Source organism: Apteryx rowi, unplaced genomic scaffold, assembly GCF_003343035.1.
Source record: "Apteryx rowi isolate R43461 unplaced genomic scaffold, aptRow1 scaffold_147, whole genome shotgun sequence".
NCBI lineage: Eukaryota > Metazoa > Chordata > Aves > Apterygiformes > Apterygidae > Apteryx > Apteryx rowi.
This window is the reverse complement of record NW_020447719.1, coordinates 1,040,334-1,064,937: the sequence shown is the minus strand read 5'-3', so window position 1 is coordinate 1,064,937 and position 24,604 is coordinate 1,040,334. Positions and strand designations below refer to the sequence as shown.

Below are 24,604 nucleotides of genomic sequence, written 5' to 3'. Positions count from 1 at the left end.
TTACATGAGGTTACCAACTGGCAAACGGGGTAGACACATATATGCATAAGGTGTTTTGCTCAAGTTGATGGGATTACCATCCAGTCTGATGTCTTCAAGAGCCCTACGGACATAATTAAAATCTTTCGTATCGCAGAAAGTATCTTCATGCATCTCTTGAATGTTGTTGTTCTAGAAAAGAAAATGCAGAATATCTATCAGGATAGTTTCTTGAAAATAAATTTTTAATCTTTGAAGGCCTAGAGAGATATTAGTTTGAACCCAAGGGGTCAAATTGTGGCTGCAAGTGGCCAGCTGAGAAGTCTCCCAAGCAGGGGGAATCTCTCAGCCAGTGTAAAGCTTCAGAGTAAAATAACTCAAACTGTGTAGCAGAAACAGTCTTTGCAGGAGGAACCTGGTAGAAGAGGAGTTATAATTATCATCCTGACAGCTTGATATGCTTCAACCTGCAAAGCCACAAATCTGGAATTTGATGTATGACAAATAACTTTCCCTCAGGCCCTCTCACATTAGCCCAGTCCACAGCTGTATACATACAGGGAAAACTGAATGCTTCAGAATTTATTTCTTTAATGTAAATAGCTCTTATATACCTTAGCTTCACCAAGCTTTTATTCTTGAAGCAAAGCATTTTCAACAATGAAGTGCTAAGACCCAAGACCATCTGGAAACTGGGACTAAAAAATGACCTAAAAAATGATCTTAAATGGCCCTAAAATGAGGGCCGTCTGAACATTCTTCCTTTCTTACATTACTTTTTGCACTCAGAAATTGGTGCAGGCAGAGAAAAAATCCAGCTCACTAGCTCTATTGATCTGTAGCGTACAGTACTGACTATTTATTTTATAGGCATGGCAAGATGAAAAGAACAGTCAGCTAACTGGCAGAATATTTCTATAGATTTACTGATGATAGAAGTCAAATTAGATATGGTACATCATTTTTTCAAAGCTTTTTTTTTCTGCGTTGTATAATAAACAAAATATCCTCTGATAATGGAAATTGGGCACTGGTAAGAGAGAAGATAAATGTAAAGAAGCACAGATGAAAAAAGATAAAAGGAAGAAACCAGAAGTAAAGGTACAGAAAATTAGAAATACAAAAAATAGGAATATAGAAAGAAGATGAATAGTATGTTCTACCACAGTCAAATGGAAGAGTATGGATGAAAAAATGTTAACAATTGGGAATGACCTGTGTTAAGAAAATGAAATACACTGAGTATAGATACAACCAATATGTAAAGTAACATTCTTTGGGTATTTTAAAGGATTCCTGCTAAAGGATTTGTAGGAGCAATATGTGAGTGATTTCTGTCTTTCAAGTCACTTCTTTTACTGATATAGACCGATGATGCTCTTGACTGACGTGAACCTGACTTTGGCCTGTACTAACAATAAATCCAGCATTTTATGTTTGAAAAAATATTGTATTGCAAGTTCTAATAATTGATGTTCAGCTGATCTAATTTTTACTTTTTTCAAATATTGCAATCATTAGTCAATTGTGTGTTTCCAACAGTTTGTTTAGTCCAGGCAAGGAGACTTTTGAATAAATAGAAGAAACAAAACAGAAGACAATAGTAACCCTTTCCAATTTTACTTACTATTTGAAAACGATACACAGAGCCATTGGTTCTGTAGCCTACCTGAAGATGAAGAGCTTGGAGACTTTCAGGGAGTGGCAATGGAATATGATCCAAGTTATTGTCAGTGATGTAAAGATGCTGTAGTTCATGCAGATCCTGGAGGATGAAGGAGAAAAGCAGGGAAAGAAAAGTATGCATGTTAGAACTTTTTGAAAATCTCTAGCAAATAGTTCTGAAATCCATCACTGTAATAAGCAACACTGGGTACTGACTCATTTTGTTTCAGCATGGTATGGATGAAAAGGTAGAAACTGAAAGATAGTCGTAGACTTTCATTTACACAGGTTGAGGCCTATTACTATTAGAAATCGACTGTTTGGATTAAAATAAGGGAAAAGTGTCTTTGAAATGTATTTAACTAGAGACTTCATTTCAATGATGTTGTTCTGAAGTGGAAAATGCCTGAGATGTTATGCAAAAAGGCTTCCTGTTCAGTCTGTTTTCTTGCTCTTGTGACAAGCTTACTCAATTTTTCAGAAGCTCATTGGTGGTGAAGCAAATTACAACTGCGTAATAAATGCCTAAGCCAAAAATAAATATCTCATATCCTTTTGAAAAGGTAAATCATGCACTCCCTTGGCATGGTGGAAGAAGCAGCTTGACCTCATAGTGTAGTGAGAACACCTGTGCAAGATCTGTCACGGAGTCAGGTGACTGGCAGAGTATGTGAGCACAGTCCCAGAGTGTGCTCTCTACACACTGACTGAATTCCCATCGAGGATGGACATGCGTATTCTGTTTTGTCAACGATGTCTATCTGCTTCGCAGCCGGTAGCTACTCAAGGTTAGCAGAGCTGAGATAAGGAAATAGTTCTAGTAGATTTAAGGGGCCCTTAGAATACAACAACTTGAGTCCTGCCTGGACATCTGATCCACGCATCTAACAGCCTCCCATCAGCTACCCCTCCGCACGGTTCCCAGGGCTCCCTGCACAGTTTGGAGTGTAAGTCTCCTAATAAATCTATCCTGTTTAACCCCTCATGAACCTTGAGTGTCTCTCTATACTGCTATCTCACCCTCCCTCTCCTTGCAGTCACAGATAGTTATAACATTAGTAAGATATAAACATGGCCAGGTCAATAAAGTGCCATAGAATGATCCCATTTTCCCCTTTTCCACACACAAAAGTTACTATAATACCTACTTCTCTGAGTGTTATAGTTCAATTCCTGTTGACAAAGGTCTTTGAGATATCAGGGTGAAAGTGCTTGATAAATATGGAATATCAGGGCTGAGACCTCTCCTGGCTAAAATCAGGAGAGTGCAGAAGAAAACTGTGGTAGGCCAGAGTCTCAGCTTGTGAGGCTGACTTTTTCCCCATCCTTCCCATCCCCAACACTTGCTTTATGCTGGTCTAGGAAAAAGCTTCTGATTCAGTAGTTGCCACTAGTTGTCTCATTACTAAGCTACCTTCAAAAGGAAAAATTCAGAGACTGCTGGTTATAACTAGCTTCTTAAAGGCAATTGAATAGTGCATATGAGCCAGATCTAACATATGAATCTAATCTATATTCTGTTTGGTATTTCCAACATAAACTACCATAAAATACCATAGGAAGTTCCCACATAGCTACATGGTAGAGTGTGTGTGAAGAAGGAGCATCCATAACTTTGCCCTTTAGAAGTTCCTTCTGCCTACTTGTAAGGAGAGATCAAGCAGGTCTCTGGAGTCTGTCCTCCTGAGTATTTCTAGTAACATGAGCCGCTGGTGCATAGCTACAGTGTGCCATAGTGTGCTGTCTTGTGTGGATCTTTGTGCCAAAGAAGAAATGGTATTCTCACAACCGGTTGATAGTAGACAGTGACAGTGATAGAAGTCCTCCATCTTCCTCTATCTTTATAGCCTGCCTGGCAGCCAGCACAGTTGTAGTGACTGTAACCTTAATGGCTCAGACACCTGGCTGCTCTTCTGATCACATCCTGGTTTAGTTTGGAGAGAGGTAGAAAAGATTTTTCCATCAAATCCAGACTTACTTTGAATGCCTCATTACGTATTCCCCTGCGACCAAGCCTGTTGTTACTAATATCAATGAATGTCAAAGTGGATGGTAACTCAGGAAGTTGCCTTATTCTATTTTCACGGAGCACCAGCTCCTGGAGTTGTGGCAGTATCCAGAAGGCATCTTCATGGATCTCTGATATAAAGTTTGCAGTCAAATCAATCCTCTTTAAATTACCTGGTAGAGAAATTTGATACAGTAGCATATCAGGATGTATGTCTTGAAAGTTTTAAAAAATAAAAAGGCAAACAGTTTATTTAAATTGCAAGTGAAGAGTCTTCAGTCAAATCTATTCCTAGCTCCCTGTGTGATAGCTGTCTTTTTATATAATGCAATCATCCACATTTGAATGGTTCTTCTAAGGAAGGGGAACAACATCTCCCTCTCTTCTTGTTTAGCAACTCCTATGTCATTCTTATACATCTTTCAGTGAAAGATATCAAAATCAAAGATTTTATAATTTGTGTGTATTCTGGGAATCTTTTAAATGAGTTTCCCTTGGAAAAATAACACTCAAAGGCAATTACATATTTTCTCTAGAAAACCCGTCCCACATGTTTCTTTACTGTCAACATTTCCCTACTGGAATACAATGCAAGAAATTGGATACATTGACTTTTTGTTTTATTACACTCATTTTTTCCAATCAAAAAAACAAACTTACTTTTGGAAAAAGAGAATAATATATGAATATCAGTGTATTAATATGCATTAATTTTAAGTGCATTAGTCTGTGGCTTACTTCTAATTTCCACCCAGAACATTTTTCATGGTCAGTTTATTTATTTTATTATTTTTCCAGCAGTATGTTTTGGCTTAAATAACTTCTCTCCCTCCTTAGTGTTTATTCTCTTTGTTTTGTTTATATAGGACAGTTGTGTCCCTTCCCTATCTTCACCTTACTAGACTGAGCAACCCAACCCTTGATAATTTTCTTTCATAAGAGAATCTTTCCATTTCATTGATCTACCAGAGTAGTCTTTCTTTGCAGTGATTCCACTTTGGTTGCAGGTGACCAGAACTGTTCATAATACCCAGATGAAGTCTTACTTGTACTTTTCACAATAGCCTGTTTCAGATGAGATCTTATGGGTATCTTTTAAAGTGTACCATACTTTTTATCATTAAATCAATAAGCATTAGCTACGTAAAGTTAGGTCTAAAATACAAAACAAAGAATGTGGTTTGATTTTTAGAATGGTGTGTAGATCATTTCCTATTAAAACAGTGAGATGCTTAATACTTTCTGAAAATCAGGTATCTTTAAGGACTCTCAAGTAGGAAACACAAAAATAGAAAATAGAATGTCTCCAAATCACTGTCAGTTCTGGCTGGCTTAGGTCATAAAGGATTTAGAATTAGCAAGTGTTTCTGGAAATATTTTCCGCCTTTTGATTTGTTTAAGATTTCCCTAGATAATTCTGGAGTAAAACAATGAAAATATATCTATGTAAAGGTAAAACTCCTTTCACACAGATACTCTGCTAACTTTGCTAATATTTGAATGTATATCTACCCGAGAATTTGTCTTGTTTAGGAAGAAAATGCTTTCTAGAATACTGCAAATATTCCATGAGGGTTTCTTTTTTTCCTTCTAAGGTTAATTAGAAGTAACAGCAGAAACAATGTAAAACATCATTACTTCTACTAATTCTAAAATTTGTCTGAGAATCTACATTCAAACTACTGACCTTTAGATTCAAAAGCAGCAAAGAGTTTTTTCTATATGTGTATTTATGTGTATAATCCTACTAGGATTATATGCAAGCATTATATAAAATGAATCACTGTGCTTTAGATTAGTATGAGCCAGAAATATTAGAAATTAAATGTAATTGCATCAATACTATCATCCATACTCAAGTTAGCAAAGTCATTTCTGTTGATCTTTCTGATTCTATTGTAGCGGGAGTAGAAGTACATGGTTTTCTTAGGCAGTGGTGGAACAACATCAAGCTCACGATCATCGCAGTAGACTGTGGTCCCTAGACATGTACACAAAAGGCAAGTTGGAAGGCCTACAAAAGAATTTAAAGGAAAGCAGTCAGTTTTGTGTAAAAAACATAGAAAAGGGATACATAAATTGCTACAAAATGCTTGCCTAAGCACAGAATCATAGGACTATGTAGATGATAGAGTTCACTCTGCTTTTTTTTTTGATCAATATATTGTATGCTTGTACCAACAAAGTGATTAAATTTTTTCTTAAAACTAGTTACTTTTTTCTGTAGGTTATTCTACTTGCTTGTCCTAATACAGCGTTTCTCAAACTATAACAATAGAATATTAGGTGGCAGCAGCCAGACAAATTCCATTTCCCCCTAAGCTGGCAACTGTTTGCTTCTATCTAGATGAAGAAATAACATCTGCTGTAATGACTGGCTGTAAGAGTTTACGCTTATCAGGGATCAGTTAACTACTTTTAGTTGTTGGCAATTCAGTCCCCTATGAGTAGGGGAACATAATTTTAGCTGGCTCCCACTCTCCTGTGTGGAGGAACTGAACTGCTACCAACTGAGGGTAACACACAAAGGAGTCAAGAAGTGCACAAATATGTTTAAAAAAAACCTTGAGAAATGCTGTGATAGTTAGGCATCATCTTCCAATATTCAGCCTAATTTTCTTCATGGACAGTTCATACACGGTTGTTCAAATACCAGCCTGTTCTCTAGGTTAGATAGATGTCACTAAGTTAGATAGATGCCACCTGATGGGTCTACTAGCCTTTATCTGCACCTGTTTCAATTTGTACTTTATTTATTTTAATAGGAGTGATCAGCATTGCATTTCAGGTGAGAATTTACCAGCACCACCTTCCTATTATGAGCTAGTATGACAGAATGGCCTTGATTCCTTTCTGTCACTTCCTAGACTCTATTCAGTGTCAAACTCTTCTTAAAGAAAAAAGAACAAGCAGACCTCACAGTCTGTGTTATGCAGGAATTCATGGGAGTTAATGTGAACTACTTCAGAGCAACCATGCAAATGGTAAAAACTATTTATACACTGCAGTGCATTTCATGAATGCACTCTCACAATTTGATCTTTAAGCTCTTGTATAACAGTGTAAAAATTATAGATGGTACTGAGATCTACTCATGCCATTGTCGGTTTGTTCAATTTTGTAGCTACATTTAACTGAAATCCCTCCCAAGCATTCAAGGATGCAGACCTTCTTTTATAAAACTAGCTCAAAAAGTAGATAGTGATGCTTAGTTTTACACTGTTTGTCCCCAGGGTCTGTAGCTCGCTGTAACATTACAAGAAGAGCAAAGGTGTTAATTTTTAATGGCATTAGCGAATTTGCTTTGATTTTCATATCTCCTTAAACAGTCACAATCCACATTCATGTATACAACGTGTCAATAAAACAATCTTGTTTATTGTTTGACTAGAAAAATTAGGTATGGGATCAGTAATTCATTTTACCACTTTTTGTATGGGTTGTCAGTGTACAATCCCTATATAATATTCAGTGGTGCCTGTAGCTTTATAACTCCTTTCTTCCACAGTAAAATTGTATTAAAGAGTAGATCAATCAAAGAATACCATATGAATGTGTCTATGTGAGCTTTGGAAGGAAATACATCAGCATATTTACTGCAAAATCATTTGAAAAAGATGGCACAGATTAAGTAAGCAGTGGTAAGAACTGCAGTAAAAAAAAAGCAATCAATTTTTGTTAGTAACTTTCTTAGGAGAAACAGAAATTAATAGAAGTTAATTACTTCTTATTAGTGTTGCAAGGCCATAGTTATGCTGACCTCCTTAGCTGCTATTCCACCCTAAGCATTCAAATATGATGATTCTGAAACTTATTATAGTTTCCTAAGTTTAGTTCTGTAAACATTACTTCTCAATAATTTGTGAGGAAATTAATATTTTTCTACAGAGCTCTGGACACAGAAGCTCAATTTCCTTTGCATTGTTTTTAATTAGGGTTTCTGACTCAGAAATTCAACATCAGGAAATTTTTTTCTTTCTATCCCTCTGAGCTAAAATAGCTTGAAAGCTGTGGGTTAACAAAACAAAAACATTTGGCTACCACCAGAAGTCCATGAAAATTAAAAAGCAAGCCATTTCATCTCAGTTAAATTGTATGAGGATAGTGAAGTCAAAAGTTTCTTTTGATGATGGTGCTCAGATTAAGTGAGAATTGTGACATTGACGAGATGGTCTGAATGCTATCTTGAGCAGGAAATATCATTGGTTTCAGTGTGCATTGTCTTTTGATACATTTTTTCTTTGATTAAGGGTAGAAATCAGCATATCTGTTTCTCATCTTTTAGTACCATGGAAGTACTTTCCTGTTTCATGCTAGATTTTTTTTCTCCTTGTAGCAGATGAATGGTTGCATGTTCTGGTTAGTTTAATTAAATAGTAGCATAATTCATGGATATAAAATATGGTTGCACTTTTTATCCTTTTTTTTGTGTGTGTGTGTGTGTGTGTGTGTGTGTGTGTGTCTCTCTGACGTGGCTGTTTGCCTAAGCAATTGTGGTTACATAGTAGATTTGCCTTCTTAATCTGTGCAAAAATGGCAGTTACCAACAGGCAGCAGTAACTAGCTGAAGGACAGTCCTCCAATGGCAGGCAATATATGTGGTGTCCTTTAAGGCAAAATTAAAGAACCAGTGACCAGAGTACTCTTTTTTTTGTGAATCACTACTTGGGCATCCAGAAATAACATTTCTGGAGAGATGAGACTTTTCCTATATTTTCCTTAATTTCCTTCACAGGATTTTTTAAATTAGCTGCAGGGAGCAAGCCTGACACAGGAAGAAAATAAATTGCCGCAACTTGAACCATTCCAACAAATCTAGGCCTAAATGAATGTAGAGTTCAGGATGTCTGCTTTTTTTACAAAATATTGCAACATAGAGCAGGAAGAGAGTTTCTCCTTCTGTTCCTTTTCTGATCTTGGAGGAGTGGTGCTTGCCACCTTTGGCTAGTGTAGGCTGAAAAAGCACAGAGACATGGGAAGGGTTCAAACAGATGTCAACAAGAAAAATGAACTTGGCTTGGCATTTCTGAGTCTTGTAGTCTTCTAGCCAGTAGCAAGCCAAGAACAGCAGCAACATCTGACATGAAAATATGTTGCTGAAAACAACATGAAGACATAAAAAAGTCTGATTTGGTATGTTATAGCCTCGAGCTTCCGATTCATCTCTTTAGTTCACGCACTAGTTGGTTTGCATTCAGTGCTCAAAAAGGTTGACAGATAAAGAATTCATAATATGGTATATTTATGTGAAATGCTTTGAAATATCCTTTAAATTTTGAAAGAAATTGCATGGGTTTTACAGAACTGTCCTGGGAAGTTCTCACTATCATTTTTATTTGTTTTGTCATCAGAATATTTTTTTTTTCTGGTCAAGACTCTGTAGCAATATGTATAAAAACAAGACTAGGAATGATTCATTTTTTCTTTACTGAACATACAAGCTTGGAAGCATGAACTCCTTTGTTTCATTTATCTTCCACAGCACTCGGTTATGCTGCTAGACGTAGTAAAAATAGTTTTCAAATTCTTCCTGTTGTTGTATGATAATCGCCACACAATACAGAGACTCATCACAGCAGTGGATAACTCTTGTGAGCTTCAAATCCAGAGCCTGAAGCAGCTGCTAGTGAATATTAATTATTAACATAGTGATGTTTGTGGAGGAGAGGGACAGACTGTGGTTTAGAATTTTAATTTCCCTATGAGATGTGGAAAGCTTATATTGGACTAGAGATAGTCAGAAGAACAAAAAATCAGCTTCACAGGAAGTTGCTATTTTTTTTTCCATTTCATAAGTTTCCTAAGTTTCTAGTTTTCATGGTGAAAAGGTCTCCAAAAGTTTAATTATGTTTTTATGAACACATTTATCAAAATCATGTAACAAACCATTATAAAATTAAGATGTCTGATAATGATATTGAAATCTGTGTCAATAAAAATGTAGGGATAGCATTTGCCAACTATTGACAATGCTGAAGAAGTAAATTTTTTATTTGAAAAAATCTCTGTGAGCAGACATTCTCGTTGTAACTTATTGTGGAAACATTTTGACTAGGTGCCTACCTGACCTCAGAGCATTCATGATAGACATGATAGAAATTTATTAAGAGAGGTACAGATTCATAAAGAGGCGAAGTGGGCTCACTCAACAGGGAAGCTACACATGCAAAGCTTGTTTCTCTTTTCTACTAACCGTCGTGAGTTTGGAGCCCGAGCACATCAGACCCTTGTGCTGAAGAGCCATCAATTAATTTTGGTGTTGAGGCTTCCTCCTCAGGTTCTTCTGTCAACAGTGCAAAAGAATAACTCTCTTGAGTTACAGAAGGTAGAGCTGTCCCGATCTCTGTCTGGGGAAAATTAAGAGGGTACAGGAAATGTTACTATTTATCCGCACTGGCCTCTGCTCCTCTACCAGTGCTTCATTTTCTACTGCTAGAGGTCACGTATGTTCTGAAACTTAGTGCGGTAGCTGCATTTTGTCTGGCTGCTATAACTAATTTTGGCTGTGTGTGTAAACGATTTATGAAACTCCAACATGCTTATTCACTTTTTATCTCAGATTTTTTTAACGTTTTGTTGTATATGCACATGAACGCTCACTGCATATACTTCATTAATGAGAATATGTACTAATCAAATGCTTTTTTCACATTTATTTAAAGTTAAACCAATGAGTTTTGTGATAAAGCTGGATATGTTCTGTGTGATAAATGAAAGTTTACTGTGAAAAATCAAAAAGATAACAGTCATTTAACTACAAAATTGTAAACTCTACCAGATAAATCCAAATGCAATGTAGTTATGCAGAGCCTGCTTTAAGAACAGTAATATGCTCAAAAAATCTTATTGTCTAAGAATTCTGCAGTCTAAGTACATGTAGTACTTGCTGTAATAGTGTCAGTGCTTGTGTCAAAATTTTTTCTCAATCTGAATGGCTGAAGGCCCAGGTTAACTTCATTAGCAGTGACAGTTTGTGGTAATGAGAAGTAAGAATATAAATTAAAAATGTTAGATAAAATCTTGATTTAGAAGAATCTATAAAATTTTACAGATCCTGTCGTGGGACTAGAGCCCTTATTTTTTCTTCTTTAAATCCTCCACTCAACATAATTAGCCAAAGAATCAATTTTGCTTTGTTAACTGTAATTGTAAAACTGCATTCCCTTGATTTTGCTACCTGATAACTTCAGGATAAAAATGAAAATGTGGCAATTTTCTCTTGTCATATCGTCCCTCATAAAAGGACTATTGCAGGCTTGTCAAATTTGATACAGAGGGGCCTACATTTTCAAATATGCAGTGTAGTTTGATATAATCATGTAACCAAGGCATTGAGAATCCACTGTAGTTGTGTGGCCTTTGGCAAGTTAGTTACTTTACCACTGTGTCTTGATTGCCCCATGTGTAATAATCTAGTTCTTTCCTTCCTTCCTTCTTTCCTTCCTTCCTTCCTTCCTTCCTTCCTTCCGAGGACAATGAATTAGTGTCCTTACAGTACTTTGCACACATGAGGTGCTGTTTAACTGTTACATAATACATCCACCCCTCCAGATGTAGTGTGGTGCAGTTAATACTTCTCAGCCTATACTCAGGCATACTCAGAAGCAGGATTTTTACCACAGTACCTTTCTCTCCCGTGGGAAGGCACTGAGACATAATGTTAAGCTTTATAAAAGCTTTTCCTCCACTGCACCCTACACCAGCACCATAAAACTACTGAATCTCCAGTTTTTCAGCTGACCTAGTTCCCATTTACTGCTCACTTTGTTGTCCCAGTAGAGAACTGGTTATTGAAGTCTCTCACAGTAGTGCCCATAAATTCTGGTTGTAAAGGGTACAGAAAGGAGGTAGGATTGCATCTGGAGTGGGCAGTTAGGATTTTTTAAAGCAGACTGTCTATGTAGTCTATACAAGTTAAAGCAACTAACAGACATGAGACGCTTGATCTGGGTCCCACATATGAACAAAGCTTTTCCTGTATTCTAATCCCTATGTGAGCTCTTAGCTTAATTATACAATCTTCAACAAGTAGAGTTTAGTTTTATCTTATTATTCCTGGATGACATACATTTTATACATATACATATACATACATATACATATATAGTATGTGTATATATGTATATATATCTCACAGTTTGGAGAGAAAACATTTTACACTTTATAATAGGCTCTCTGGATCATGTATTATAACTATATAAGATTGCTAGCAGTATCAAACATCATGATCCTGGACTTCCTGGGAACATTATAAATGACCATCTAAAACCTACTCTTTGCACAGAAAGAATTTGGTTTAAGTTAGATAGTGACCATAGGTCCAAGTATTTTGTATTACTTAGTTTCACTGAAGACAGAGAATATAGAAGCAATGTAAAACCTCAGAGAGCACTCTGAACCTCACAAACTCAGATTTTGACTGAACATTCATAAGGTTCTTTGCATATTCTTTAATTACATTGCAATAAGCCATAGATACTGTTACTTAAATAGGGTTTCAAGTTAAGTATGCCCTGACAGAGTTAGTAAACTTTATAAAATGAATAGTGATCAAGTGAACAAAAAGAACTTCAGCTGAACTCACTGAGTAACCCATTGGTGTAAATAAGAGCAAGGATGAACCTTTTCACTTTGTGCAGACAAACACACAATGTTCCCACCTGCAGCACTGACAGTAAGACAGCTTAACCAGGAATAGACTAGGGGACAAATCAAAAGAAGACTTTGAGATCAAAGGAAATGGGGAGAGATGTTCTCTGAATGGAGGAAGCCTAGGGGGAGAGGCACATTCCAGACATTTATTGACCCAGGGTAGTACTGCACTAAAGTATTTGCACATGCTGTCTAGTCCTTCACCAGTTTTGTGGAAATCAAGTAAAAGCCCCCATCCTGAACTTTGGAACTGCAAAATCCAAAGAGATTTTGAGACCTATTAGCAGCTTTGTGTACATTTCTTTGTGGAAGTTCTACTGAAAAGAGTGTTCTGGAGAAGACCATTTTCAAGAAGGAGTTGTAAACATGCTTCAGAGATAGATAACGTTCCTTACACTTGTCATGGGATTTGGGTCATCTACACTGACTGCCAGGCACATCTCTGAATATGTGATAGCTTACTTTATTAGCTCGGGTTTAGTAATTTGCTTTATACTTTGCCTTTTGTTGTTTTGTTTTTTGTTGGCTGATTACTGCAGTTGTTGGGTACCAAAGCAGAGATATTAACTTCTAGTAATTTTAGTAATTCTAGTAATTTTATTTTCTGCCCAGTAAAGGAAATCAGGTTATAATTACTAGACTGGCATCTCTCTTTTATAACAGGATATTATCTGGTTTTAGGGACAGACAATTGAAAGCCTCCCCATACCTTTTCTTTGACAAGGTCCTGAATCTGGGTTCTAGAAAACTATTCTAAGTAGTGAGCATTAATATCTATTCAGTCTTCTGCACCAGTTATTATGGTGAGTTTTATGATGTTGCCATTTTTACACTGGAAACTGAATAGGAGTTCACTGATGCAGGTGTGTTACATGTCAGTTGCAAAACACGAGCAATATTTGCTGCTCCACATAGGCTGGATTTGAACCAGTAACCTAGAGGTAAAAATCTGCTTCATATTATCAGTCATCTGATCCTGGCAGCTTTCTGTCTTTTAGGTATTTGATAGATCATGCACAATTATAACAATAGAAAGATGTTTCTTAGGCTATATACTGTACAGGACTGTCCTTTGTCTTCTATATGTTTGGTTTTTGGCAACATGCACTTTATTCAAAAATTGAGACAAAAATGTTTCTATATCATTTAATGGCATTATTCTCTGAAGGGTTTTTGTGTGTGTGTGTGTATTTCATCTGCTACTCGAAACAATTTATTTTTCGAAAAATTGCGAAGCAGGAGGATATTGTAGAGAAATGCAATAAAACACATTTCTCTTAACCAACATAGGCAAGTCTTCAAATCATAATCAGTATTCCACAGCCAGATATAATACATGGCATGAGAAAACAGTGAAAGGGACTACCTTTAGCCACCTTTGGGGTTCATAGTTACCCTACTCTGCCTTTGAAATCAGTTGAGAGACAAGAAAGAATACTGGTATAGAATATTAGCTACAAAGTATAAACAGAGTAATAAGCAGAGTAATATCTTTTCAAATATTTATACAAAGGTTTATAAGCAGAGTAATATCTTTTCAAAGATTTATACAGTGTGACTACCTTTGCAAATGAGATTGTCTAATGTGGCTGGCCAGTTTAGAGATCAGGAAGCTATGAAAATCAAAAGTGAGAATCTAAGCATATTGATGAGCGATGAAATACAACCAGTAAGATTTAGCTTACCTAACTTTAGGCATCCATGGGCAAGGCATCTAGTCAAAGCTAGCCTCCTTTCACAGCCAATGGAGAGAGAAGGGAATCTCTGGAAAGCAGCTCCTCCCATGTATCACACATGCTTCTTTTAGGTACTTGTCTCTCTCCACTGACTGAAAAGGGAGGTGAGTCAAATGTAAAGGTTTTTAAGATTAGAAAAGATTCAGGAGGCTGACCTGTGGAAAAAAAGTAAGAAGACAGAGTGCCTGCAGGATAGCAGTCAGCAGGGGAGGAATACAGAATACAGGAACCTGTGTGAGGACTATGAATTAACGTAATCCACACAATGTAATAAAACACAGGAGATAAAGAGATTTAAGGAGGCAAAGAACAAGGCTGGAAGATCATCAGTTGCCACATTTTACTTCTGAGGTAGCTTCATTCCAGTGGTAGATGGTCTATTGTTTTATTTCTAAAAGATTTTGGTAGCCTTTAGTATCAAAGTTAGTATATTGCATATAATAACTTTGAATGCACAGGATCCACTGTCTCAATGCTTCTTTTACTATAGAAACTTTGCTTAAAAACTCAAACAAAAGTATGCAACTTAAAAAGAAACATTATAAATGTCAAGGGACACTTGTACCACAGATTTGTGAGTCAAAAGAAACCAATTCCCCCACAGATATTCTGAAACTACCAAATATTTCTTTTTACAGGAAAAATGCCTAATTATGGAAGAGGGTTGGGGTTTCTTTTCCTTTCCAAAAGTGGCTCATAATTGTTTCTTTTTCTTTGCATTTAAGGTCTTCATTTCTCCTTCTATTCTATCTTAAAAATAAATAAATTTGTAAAACAGGGAAACTGAAGGAAATTGCATGTTAATGCAATAACTGTTTAGACTGCAAATTCCGCAGCTCAGATAAGTTGTCATGCGCTTGTACAGGACTACATAAACAACAAGTTGTGTGGGGAAATTAATAAAACTCAGTGTGAGGTGTTGGAGGAGGGGAAAGTGATATTTGTTTACAAAAATCCTAAGTAAATTGATTTTACCTACTCACATTCATTCTGTCATAGGTTTTAATCATTCACACATTTTTGCCCACATACTTTCAGTTGTCTAGACATGTGTGCTCAAGTGGTCTGGCCAGGATCACTTGTATTCAACACAGAGCACAAGGGGCACAAGTACTGAGTTCTCATCAGGCCTCTGGCATTCTTCTTCTTGAGAGGCAATGAAAACTAAGGACAGATATTTTATATTCTTTAGGAGCAATCAGCTGTTCTGAGGCAGTCTTTTGCCTCAGAATCATGGATGCTCCAGCCTCCATAAATCAGGCTGGGATGCTGCCCATTTCCTCATTCCAAATGTGCTTGTTTTCATGAGGACTACCACAGAAAAAAATGGTATATATATATGTATATGTTATGCTACAACCTTGTGTCCTGCCTGCCGGTGGTAGGATGCAGGGTCTTTCACTGAGAAGTCATCTGTGATGTAATGTTTTCAGAGCACAAGCGCTTTGGTTTTGGCATAAGCAACACATTCCTCAGTTTTGCTGCTGGGAACAGTGTTCTGGAAGTGGTACAGTTGGGTAAAGTGTTCTTCATTATCAGTGCAGGCCATTCCTTTAACCCTTTAACCCTTTATTCTTTTAAAAATTATTCTGTTGTTTCTGCTGCGGCTTACACACACACACATACACACACATTTCCCTTCATACTTCATTCAGACCAATCCTAACATTTCTATGGCAGAGCTCTACAGCTGTAACCCAGTTCTTTAGAAATTACCATCTGTGGCTTCTGCCTTAGAAAACTTAGGTAGATTCTGATGTTCTTTTAATGAATCTTTCTTAAAAAACACAAGTAGTCTTTTTATCACCTTGACCACAGAGCTTGCTAAAACTTCTTGTATCAAAAGCAAGTATATTTGTGTCATGTCTTATTTTAGCTGAGTAAAAACACCCATGCTGCACAGCATTGCTACAGAGATTTTACTTACCAATTCTATTGTCTGAGAATGCATAAAGTCCATATAAATGGAGGTAATCTGGATTTCCATCAGAGCAAATGAAGTCAAACTCCTATTCCAGCATTGTACTTGAAATTACAGATTTTATTTCTAACATTTTGGTTTGAGAGCTATTTAATATTTAAGTAAGTCAGCCTACAGCAGACCCTTTTCTTTAGGACAATGGTAAATGATAAAGTTTTGAAAGGGAAATAATATTTTGAAGAAAGTTACTATGCCAGTTTTTGAAATCAGATCAGAGCCCTTTGCACTGTTAGAAGGAATAAAAGCAAAACTAGTCGCAGCTATTTTAATGAAGATTTCTCCATTAGGCTAGAACTCCTGCTGATCCAAGCCAAAAGGTGAATTATGCAGCCAGGAACATTACCAAGTGTTAAGGAGCTGCCTCAGTTTGAATTCTAGAGGTCTCTGTAAAGAAGAGTTTGCTGCCTCAAGCGTAATTAGTCATGTAGTCTAGGGAGACTGCGCACTGGTGGAGCTGAATGTGCTTTTGCTGAGTTCACCAGCCTGACTTTTCCTAAATGCATTGTGATTGCTTTGAATCTGAACTACAACCAAACAGTGTTAGAAACATGAAAGGAAAGGAGTGGTTTCACTCCACTTAACATCAGGCATTGAATTTAAGCGTTGTATTTAGCAGCTTGGACTCCTTAGGCTCCCTATGTAGTCAGTGGAGGCAGATAATCAACTCCTAAGGATGGTTCAGCCCATATAAGTTGTGAATCAGCTTCCTGAGGTACCTGTCTATCCACCTTTGGCTGTGAGGGAGTCCACACGGAGGCAACATATTTCTGCCAGAAATCAAGGCCAGATTGTGGTGTCAGATCTGCTCTTCCCCTCATTTCTGCAGCTTACAGTGCATGGACATTTCAGCTGATTCATTCCAAACTGGTAAATGCATGTGACCTACAGTGATACAGATATAGTGCTCACAGCTGTTACAGCTCCAGGACTAGAAAGGTCTCTGCTAGTTTGGGTGTATCGTCACAGGCAGAAATTTCATGTGGGATTTACCATTGTCCATTTTCAGAAGCATTTACTAAGCTACCTGTCTCATATCTCACAGCTAAGGCTATCTATCTTCCCTATCTATTAGGGAATGAGGCATTCCTGCATCTAAATAGTTCAGAGAACCCATCTGCTAAATTTACACACCTGTTCTGTACTCTGTTTGAGTTCAGATGAAAGCAAAAGTACCTGTTCTCCATCCATCCAAGAAGCAGAGGAACTGAGATATGACTGTTAGCCTGAAGAGGTTGGCACCCAAGCATCTCTGTTCCAGGAGACATTTTAACCTCCAAATGAGGGCCAGGGGAGAGTTTGGATGAGATGTTGAAACAAAACAACAGTGCATCCAAAGAGGCAAATCATGGCAGGACAAGGAGAACAAGCCAAAGGAAACATGGTTCTGCAGCCTAATACAAAGACAACCAAGACCTGGAACCATTTCGAAGGATGATTAATGTCCTATACATTAGACAATCCTTGAACATGAACAAAGATAGAAACAACTCAGAGCAGAGCTCAGAACCACAGTACTCTTCCTTCCCAGCTGTGTGGACCATGCTCTGAGCTCTAAGCACAGGGAAATCTTTTGAAGTCTGAATCCTCTTTTGACTGATTCTGAAATTTTCATATATTAAATGGTTTTCAAATGGGATAGAAGTGCAGAGGCTAAACATATTATTAAGCTTGTCAGTATTCAGAAAATAATGTATAACCATTGGATGAGTATGTATATGTTCAATTTAGGAATTTGGATTAATTTTATAAAATATCTGTATCCGTGTGTCACATCCCATATCAGTAGGAATGATGCACGTTACTTCTTTTTAGAGGAAGCAACAAGGCTGGAAGTCTAGAGAAAGGTTTGCTTAAGTGACTGGGGAACTCAAGATAGCAAGCATCTACTATAAGGTTTTTATAATATGTTCTCTTCTCTCCTTCTGGCATTTATGTACTTGGCTGCACAATATCCAGACTAAACAGAAGGAATGAAAGCTTCCCCCGCAATGGATCAGCCTTGAACTTGGTAGTTAGGTACCTCTCCTGGGAGATGGGAACTATATCTCTGAATACCTCAGGCTGAGAAGAAAATTGAATCAACTGTTCCAGTCCTTCAGCAAGTAATCTAACCGTTATTTCATGACATATGAAGTGACATGTCTGTCCCTTCTCACACAGGAATTTCAAACAGGGTGATAGTTGTGTTTAAGCATTGAGCCCCATCTTGATGAATTTAAGTGCCTTAGACCAGGACAATTGCTTTGAGAAACCCACCCACTCTGAGGCAGTAGGAAGGATGTAGTTACTCAATTCAGCCAAGGTAGTGGTAACTAATTTCATGCCCACTATCAGAGTCTTAGGTACTTAAGAATGTTTTGCTAGTAAATTTAGTCATTATAATATTTCAGGCAACTAAGTGGGTAAGACTAGCTCTTATTTGATTGCTCTACTGGACTTAGGGAATGGCATGCTATTTCAAATCCTTCTTTTTTGCCCTGTGGTATTTTTTCTATTTGCTTTTACTATATAACAAAATATTTGGAACATCACTCAGATATTGCATGATTACTTTTTAATCCACAGAAATGTTTACCTTTTGTGGAGACATTGGTATAGAAGCATATGAACAGTTGTGAACAGCTGAGTGAATGTAAAAGCTGTAGTCAAAGCCTTCCAAAAAGAGTAGAAATTTTCCTACATTGGGATAAAGCTCCAGATGATAAATTTAATTCTCCTATCAGTTGTGTAGCTTCTGAGTTCCATGTTATTTGTGCAAATTCAAAAAAATATAAAGTGAATAAAATTTAAAAGTGCGTGCGATGTGTTCCCAGAAGTCATTGCATATCCACCTTGATCCTGTTTAATCAGATACCTGCTATACATGTAGAATCAGCAGCATAAGACTCTCTCAGCTCTGAAGAACTGCAAGAGGGAGTTCTTGCACAACTGAGATCCATCTTAATATGTGCTATGGTAACAGCAGTGATGCTATGTCTGCATACACACATACCTGTGTGTGCATATGCAGACATAACATCACTGCTGTTGTGTGTGTGTGTCTGTATACCTCAAGTTCTTGGCTTTGTGCAGGCATCTGAGTATTCTAATATCAGCTTGATTCATATCTCAACAAGCTAGTGCAGCATGAAATATTAGGCTTTTATAGTGCCTGTTTTGATTATTTTGAGGATCCATACTTTCCAGCTCACATCTTTTGTGTATCCAGACTCAGCCCAATCTATGTTAACACCCTGCGATTTTTTGTTGCTTACTCAGTGCTAGGACAATTCCTTGCTTTGCAGCCTCACTGATAGCCTATTTCATTGGTGAAAATATTTTCTGATATCACTGTCTTTTCACTGACTGTTTTTTTTCATAATTTAGCTTTTTTCCTAAGGGAAATGGGCTGTTTGTGTTTAAATAGGCACTGTAATCAAAAGTTTGCAATAGGATTTTATTAGACTTTAGAAGCTAATGTATGTAGGAATCTGTCTCCACAATCTGGTTTTTTTTCACATATTATCCAAATAAAGTTTTAATTTCAAAGTGGGAAAAACTCTGAGCCTTCTGTTTATATCAGTGAGAAGCTTACTCATACAATGAATGCCTTTGATAATCTAGCTTGATTGTATCCATTTTAAGGAAGGAACTCTGTCTGTATATGTTTGCAGAGTAGTTGGGACAATGAAATCCCAGTTTTGACTGGGGCCTCTGGACACCACCATGGTATAAATATTCGTTGAAAATAATAACAAAACTTACTGTGAGGAAAAAGGGTGATACAGCAGTTCATGTTTATACTGTTGTAACTGTCAGTTTCAGAAGACAAATCCAACACTAAATTTGTAGGCAATCTTTCAGTGATACTCCTTTGTAGTCTCTTTCTACTTCAGGACCTCGAAATTTCTTCCTTGGTTATAGGCTTTTTTGTTGCATTGCCATTTTCCCATTATCTGTGGTTGATATTATTCTCTTTAAAGTCTCTTTAAAAATACAAATTTTCATTCTGAGTGATGAATTACTTAAGTTTTTTTTCAGTAACAAATGTCCTTTGGATGCAAAGCCTTAGCTAGGACTTCCACATCTCACTAACCTGGGAACTTGGAAACCTCACATTTCATGGCTCAAATTTGACCTGTGTGATCGATGATGATGCATAACTTTGATTCAGGATTCAGTACAAGTCACAGCAACGAGTACTTTCCCCTTGCAAAATCTTTGCATTGAAAAGGGGTTCCACATGCACCTATTGTATGTAATGAAAACACTAAGAAATTAAATAGATCTGCCAATGTTAGGAGACAGTGATGGAACACCTCGGATTTCCGTTATAAGCATCACTTTTTCAGATGTTAAAGGTGCTCTAAAATTTATGAGAAAAATAGACCCAGGCAGGTTTCACGTGGAAAAATATCAGCAGTCATTTAGACATTTATAGAAAACTTCTCACAAGCCAATGAAGTGTGTGTGTGTGTGTGTGTACAGACACACGTAAACTTTATTTTCATTTTTGGCATACATATTTCAAAAGGAACGTTTCAAGAGCCTGAGAAATAGAAAGGAACTCATGAACTTGGCTTCCTTCTCAGTTAACTTCAGTAAGCTAAAATTTTGGTCCTCAGTCTGAGACAGCTGCCTAGGGTCCCTCTAAAGCTATTTGAGCAAGATAGGTATTCCAACAGAGTAATTCATCCCACTTGTGCTGGAGGATTGTCTTGAAATGCAACACCTAATATTAGCCAGATAGATGAGTGGGAGGAATCCCACTTTAAGTACATCTAGATATTTTCTCCTTTTGGTGGTTATATGTTCAGTGACTGATTACAGAACTCATTGGGTAATGTTCTGAAAAGGATGTAACTGATACAGATACTTTGGTTCAATTCCTTGAGTACATAGGTGCCTAACTAGACCCACTGAAAATCAACTGGAAAAACAAGCTTGGAAAAGTTTGACCTTTTCCTAAGAGTCAAAATATGTTTTATACTCAATGATTTATACATACACTTAACTGAATTTTAGATTCTTAAACTGAAGACAACAACAGAAAATGTTATTTCAGTTTTCTCCCCTATTTCAGAAAGCTAAGACATGATTCACAGATCTCTAAAAGTAAATAGAAATGTGAATCAGGCCCCTAAAGAGTTATTGTACACAGGCTGGATTGAACGAAGGTCTGCTGTTTGTCTGGGTCTCTGTGGTATTGCTAATCATTTAAGCTATGCATAATAAAAACTAACCTGTGACCTTGTATAAATAGTGGGTTTTACACATAGTTCACTTCTTTATGATAACAGGATTTCAGGGAGGAAAGTAGTAACAGTGATTGAGAAAAATTTATTTTGTTTAAAACTTGAGTGATGGCGATATTGTTCAAAGTGGAGTGCCTAAAAGATAAGTTTCATTACTGACTTAGGCAAATCCATAAAAGCTGCTTGACTTCTACAGCACTGACCATTCTGAGCTCTCCTAGTTTTTGAGGAACTGTGAATACTTGGGCTTCTTTGGGGTTGTACATGGTAAGAGGAATGTAAGCAAACAAAGATTTTGGCTAAAGGTCTGGGAAAAAATGGCTCTCACAGAGAGGTCTGTTCATCTATAAAGTAACTTTCCTTCCAACTATTGTGATGGATGACTCTCACTTGAAGAATTTTAAGATGACTAGCTGAACAGCTCAGTAATGGGAGACAATGCTGCTCTGGAAAAGAACTCTACAAGAGAAAATAAGAAAGCTTTTTGGTCTCTTGTTTCTTTTAGATGTAAAAAAAAAAAACAACACGGGAGACTTGCCTTGTCTCTGTCCTCCACCGCAGAAACTTGGAAAGGGGTGACTCCGTGCTTCGGTGTTGTAGGACCTCACAGAAAGAGCACAGCACAAGGAGGCCACACCTAGCATTGAGTGCGTTACTAAGAAATCTGTTGTTCAAATTAGAAGATCTCCATAGCAAGACACACACAAAAAATCAATGACAATGCCTAGGTTTGAGAGCTTTGCATAGAGACCTCCAGTAGAGGAAGCCATCACCGTAGGACTGATATGGTTTCATTTTTAAGAGCAAAGGCAGACACTGAAAGTGTGACTTATTAGTCAATATGAAATAAAGATAGCACAGATATTCAGCGAATGAAGGCAATGGTGACATTTTCAGGGAAGAAAGCTCAGATGCATGAGTATGTAAAGAGGTTTGGTTGTGTATGGCATAGGGAAGTAGGCAAAAGCAAAATCATTTTTTTAGGGCAAAGTTCTTCTCAGTTTTTCTTTAGTGATCTTTCTTCCATTGTCATTTTTTACTTCCTGTGCTCTTCCTTTCCTTTTTTCCTTCTTTCTGCCTTCTTTCCTAATATTAATAATAACCACTAGCATTTATGGCCTGAAAGGCTTGTATTTAACATATCTATTATAATAAGAGATAAACTCAGGGAACAGCATCGCACTATTTCATTTCATGGGAAATCCTGGGTGTCCTATTCCAGCTGCCTCAGTCCCTTATACAGATAGATAAATCATCAGGATAATCTCTGACATAGCTTGTGTCAAAGCAAGGAGACCTGGGAGAAACATAATAGTTTCTGCCCGCACTTTTAAAGGTTACAATTAAAAAATGAAATTCAGGAAATATTTTGGCCTCATTTGAAGAGCAGAGGAAAATATGGATCAAGTACAGCACAGAAAACTGTTGATCAGCCAAAGGCGATAACAACCACAAGAGTAGACTTGTGTGACAAATGTTTTCATGGCCTACAAAAAATCATTAGCAGCCACTGCATTTGTGCACTTTGGAAAACAGATGAAAAAATGCATAAATGAAGTTCTGATTACCTCTAACTGGTCAGACTGCTCGTTTTCAACATAGACAAATGGGTGGAGCAGCTCTCCAAGTGGTACTTCATAGAACTCAGAATCATAAGTTTCTGTGTCAGCGGTGGGTGCAGCACCAACAGACTCAAAGATAAAAAATCCCAGAAAAATATTTACAAAGGTCTTCATTCTGCCGCCTTTTCTGAAAGGGAGGAAAACAAGCAAAATGTGAGTAATCTGGTAATTGCAAAGAATCTATGAAAGTTTAATCTCATAAATATAGTACCTGCATGCATGCCACAATGGTTCTGATGGGTAGCCCATGTTTATTCATGATGGCTGGATGGTTTATTCCATTTTATTTCATGAAGAGCCCCCAGATCAGAGAATTTCTGCAGCCTACTTTGGCCCTACTAACATTTAGTTCAATTTAGAAAGGACCTATTGAGTTTTACTATTTCAGGATGGTATGAAAACAAACTGGCCTCCATGAGAAAAGATCTGAAAAGGTGAAAGGGGAGCTTATCTTGATGTTTATCCCCTTTCATCTAACTTCATCTATTTCAACTACACCATTAGAGAGGGTGTTTTGAGAAGCTAACCAAAGGATATATTATTATTATATTTTTGTGTCTATCACAATAAACCATCTTTTGAAATGTCCAGCAATGTAATTTTGTCTTTCTCCTTCATGACAAAAAACTAGAACTAGAAAATATTAGGACCTTTTTCCTTGCTGTCCCTAGACGAGCTAAATCAAAGCACTTGTTCACCCACTAGCTGTTCAGCTAGAATATGTCATTTTAACCAATCAAAGGATGTGATATATTTGAAATATCAGTTCTGAAAAGTTCTAGGGGAAAAAATAAAAAGCAGTTTATGTCTTCCACAGCCCTATAAATGACAGTTTTCTTCTTTCTTTTTCATTCTTTCTTTATCCAATCAACACCATTTTTAAAGCAGTGTGAAGTGCTGGCATAGTACAGTCACCTGTTCTCCTTACTTGGAGAACTGAATTGTAAAATCAAATTATCACCAATTTAAAAGTTTCACATTTTAGTAAAATAGTAGCAAATTCACACTGGGCTTGAATATTAGCATTCATTCATTTCCTCTCTCTTATAAGTGATGAATTCACTATTATCATATAAGCTGCCTGACACAAGGCTCTATTCAGAATTCTTCAGTTATACCTTCATTTAGCTACAGCTCCCACTTATTTCACCAAAAGCACAGACAGTGATAATGAGCAGTGCATAAGTCTAATAAATTGTTCTCCTGATGTGATGCCATACTACACACAAATATTATATTTTTAAACTGTAGCTACTTAAAATAGATTAAGAAATTCACGAGACTTTTTTTTGAATGTGTGTGCTGAGAAACAAGCTGAATTTTAGCTTCTTGAAAGGAGGTCTTTATGAAGCTGGTTTAGGCATTAGGATATGAAATTCCTCTGAGGATGGTCAGCAACACAAAGCGTTCATTTTTCCCTCATTTGCTTTATTCAAAAGACTTTTCAGCTGCTGCTGGGAGAAGCTAGAGTCACATTAGCTTGTCTTTGAGCAGACTTAGTTGAATTGCGCCTTTCAGTATTAATTTCCAAGATTACTAAAGGTTTTCTGCTTCATTACAAAAAAATGAAATATAACCAGTCTCTGAAATATACTAAAGTATATATATACCAAAGTATAAATACACCAAAGTATACTAAAGTATACTCTGGGTATACTAAAGTATACTGGAGTTTGTTTTTTCCTGTATTTATAATTTCTGATGCCTATTTTTGATAGGACTGCTCC

General features: G+C 36.9%; 1 protein-coding gene across 1 annotated transcript; it reads right to left on the bottom strand.

The window, feature by feature from the left end:
• EPYC (epiphycan) lies at nucleotides 1–22,991 on the bottom strand. The gene is made up of 6 exons (XM_026058446.1): nucleotides 22,824–22,991; nucleotides 9,846–9,999; nucleotides 5,508–5,666; nucleotides 3,623–3,825; nucleotides 1,649–1,744; nucleotides 1–171 (listed from the first exon to the last, which is right to left on the bottom strand). The coding sequence occupies exons 1-6, from the start codon at nucleotides 22,989–22,991 to the stop codon at nucleotides 1–3; spliced, it is 951 nt and encodes a 316-aa protein (XP_025914231.1).
• Between the last annotated feature and the right edge of the window lie 1,613 nt (nucleotides 22,992–24,604).